Raw genomic sequence first — 1,665 nt, 5'->3', positions numbered from 1 at the left:
ACTCCTATGATGAAACGAAAAGATATTGTTTAGAGCTGTTGCACCTCGGCCGTCTATTCAGCCATAAAAAGGATACTCATAAAAATTTGCCACTTTGCAAACAGGCCTAGAACTGAAGCGTACCCTAACTGTTGGTTAAAATGAAAATGGATGACACAAATTTTGTGAAGAAACCTGGCCTAAAACATTTACTGCTGCAATAGTTGTTGTTATTAGAGAATGAACAATAATGCAGAAGGTACAGTAATGAAGAAGGAACAAATAAACTATGTATGTGCGCATGTGTGTAAGTATATGTAGGGTCAGTGATATGCACGTAGCGCAACCTGTCAGACAAACATCCATAGCTAGGGAATCTTTATACTTTTTGTAATTATGTATGCACGCATCCCAAAATACATTCAATCACACACAGATACCCATCGCATGCAGTTCGAATAGTGCATTAGAATTTATACCTGCACTCTGATATTTGGTATAAAAGCCGTGCAACAGGCCAAAATTATCTCAAATTGCGTTTAACTCTTGACCTTACTATACATACAGATTGGAACATCTAAATACCAGTATAAAATGCGTTTGGTAAGTACTCAGCAAAAATATTGAATTCTGGTGTTTCTTTTTTTACCAAATTACATTAACAAATTCCTTACAGTTCATCATAGTTGCCTATATCATCACCGTCACCACGTCATGTGCCAGTCCAATGATGCTGCGAAATAAAGTCAGGGCTCTGTACGATGTGAACTCTGGCTACGCACCTGGTAGTACACCTCTCCACAGCACACACGCCTACATGTCTGGACATTATTCTTCACTTGGCCAGCATGGACACCAACTGGGTGCATCAACTGCTAACGATTTCTATGCTTCGGGTACACAAAGTGGCAGCTCGGCTCATAGCATCATCAGTAATGGCGTAAGAAAGCAAAACTCTAGGATTGACAAACGTCCCAATTTGAATTACGCCGGTGAGCACGTACAACTTCATAATGTTGCTTCGACCGTAACTCACACTTCAGCAACTTCATGGCAGAGCAAAGACCACTCGACTGCAGCAATTGGCGACCAACACTTGGCGATAGCACAAGATGGCGCCGTTTCATTTGGACCGATGCCTGTTTCCGCATCTGAGTGGGGCCTTAAGGATGTTCTGTACATTTCACCATTGGATTATAGTGACGAATCAGCGGCAGTTTCAGCAGCAGCTTCAGCGTCAGCATCTGCTGCGTCTACTTTGTTGTGGAATCAACAAAATCGCAATTATACACGTGGTTATAAGCAGAATGTAGCAGCTGGTCCCTACAATTCAATGTCATGGAGCTCAGCTAATTATGAGTATGGTAAACAAGCAAAATGAGAAGAATTTGTGATGTGTAAAAGTTCAATAAAAAATTAGGTAAGGTATTGTGTTGTAATATTTTACTTCCATCCTATGCTCCCACTAGGAGTGATAATATGTCCAGAGAGTTTTTTATAGTAGTTCTTTAGTTCTTTCTGAAAATGTTATTAATGTAAAAATATACATTATCAAGGAAAAAAAAAAAGCAAAATTTTCACGTCCTTTCGCGTTCTGGCCATCAGTTAGTTCTTGCCTTTCTCCAGCATGTTTCCTATGGTTATGTAATTTTGAACGCGCGATATCGCTCTTTTTGATCATTGACA

At 39.8% G+C, this 1,665-nt stretch overlaps 1 protein-coding gene across 1 annotated transcript; it reads left to right on the top strand.

Annotated features, from left to right (window-relative positions):
• Positions 1-473: 473 nt before the first annotated feature.
• LOC128856346 (uncharacterized) lies at positions 474-1,459 on the top strand. The gene is made up of 2 exons (XM_054091644.1): positions 474-582; positions 656-1,459. Exons 1-2 carry the CDS (start codon positions 574-576, stop codon positions 1,358-1,360), a joined length of 714 nt encoding a protein of 237 aa, XP_053947619.1. The 5' UTR covers positions 474-573; the 3' UTR covers positions 1,361-1,459.
• The last annotated feature ends 206 nt before the right edge of the window (positions 1,460-1,665 follow it).

The sequence above is a fragment of the Anastrepha ludens genome, chromosome 3, assembly GCF_028408465.1.
Source record: "Anastrepha ludens isolate Willacy chromosome 3, idAnaLude1.1, whole genome shotgun sequence".
Taxonomy (NCBI): Eukaryota; Metazoa; Arthropoda; class Insecta; order Diptera; family Tephritidae; genus Anastrepha; species Anastrepha ludens.
Note: the sequence above shows the minus strand (reverse complement) of the source record. Positions and strands in the feature narration are given on the sequence as shown.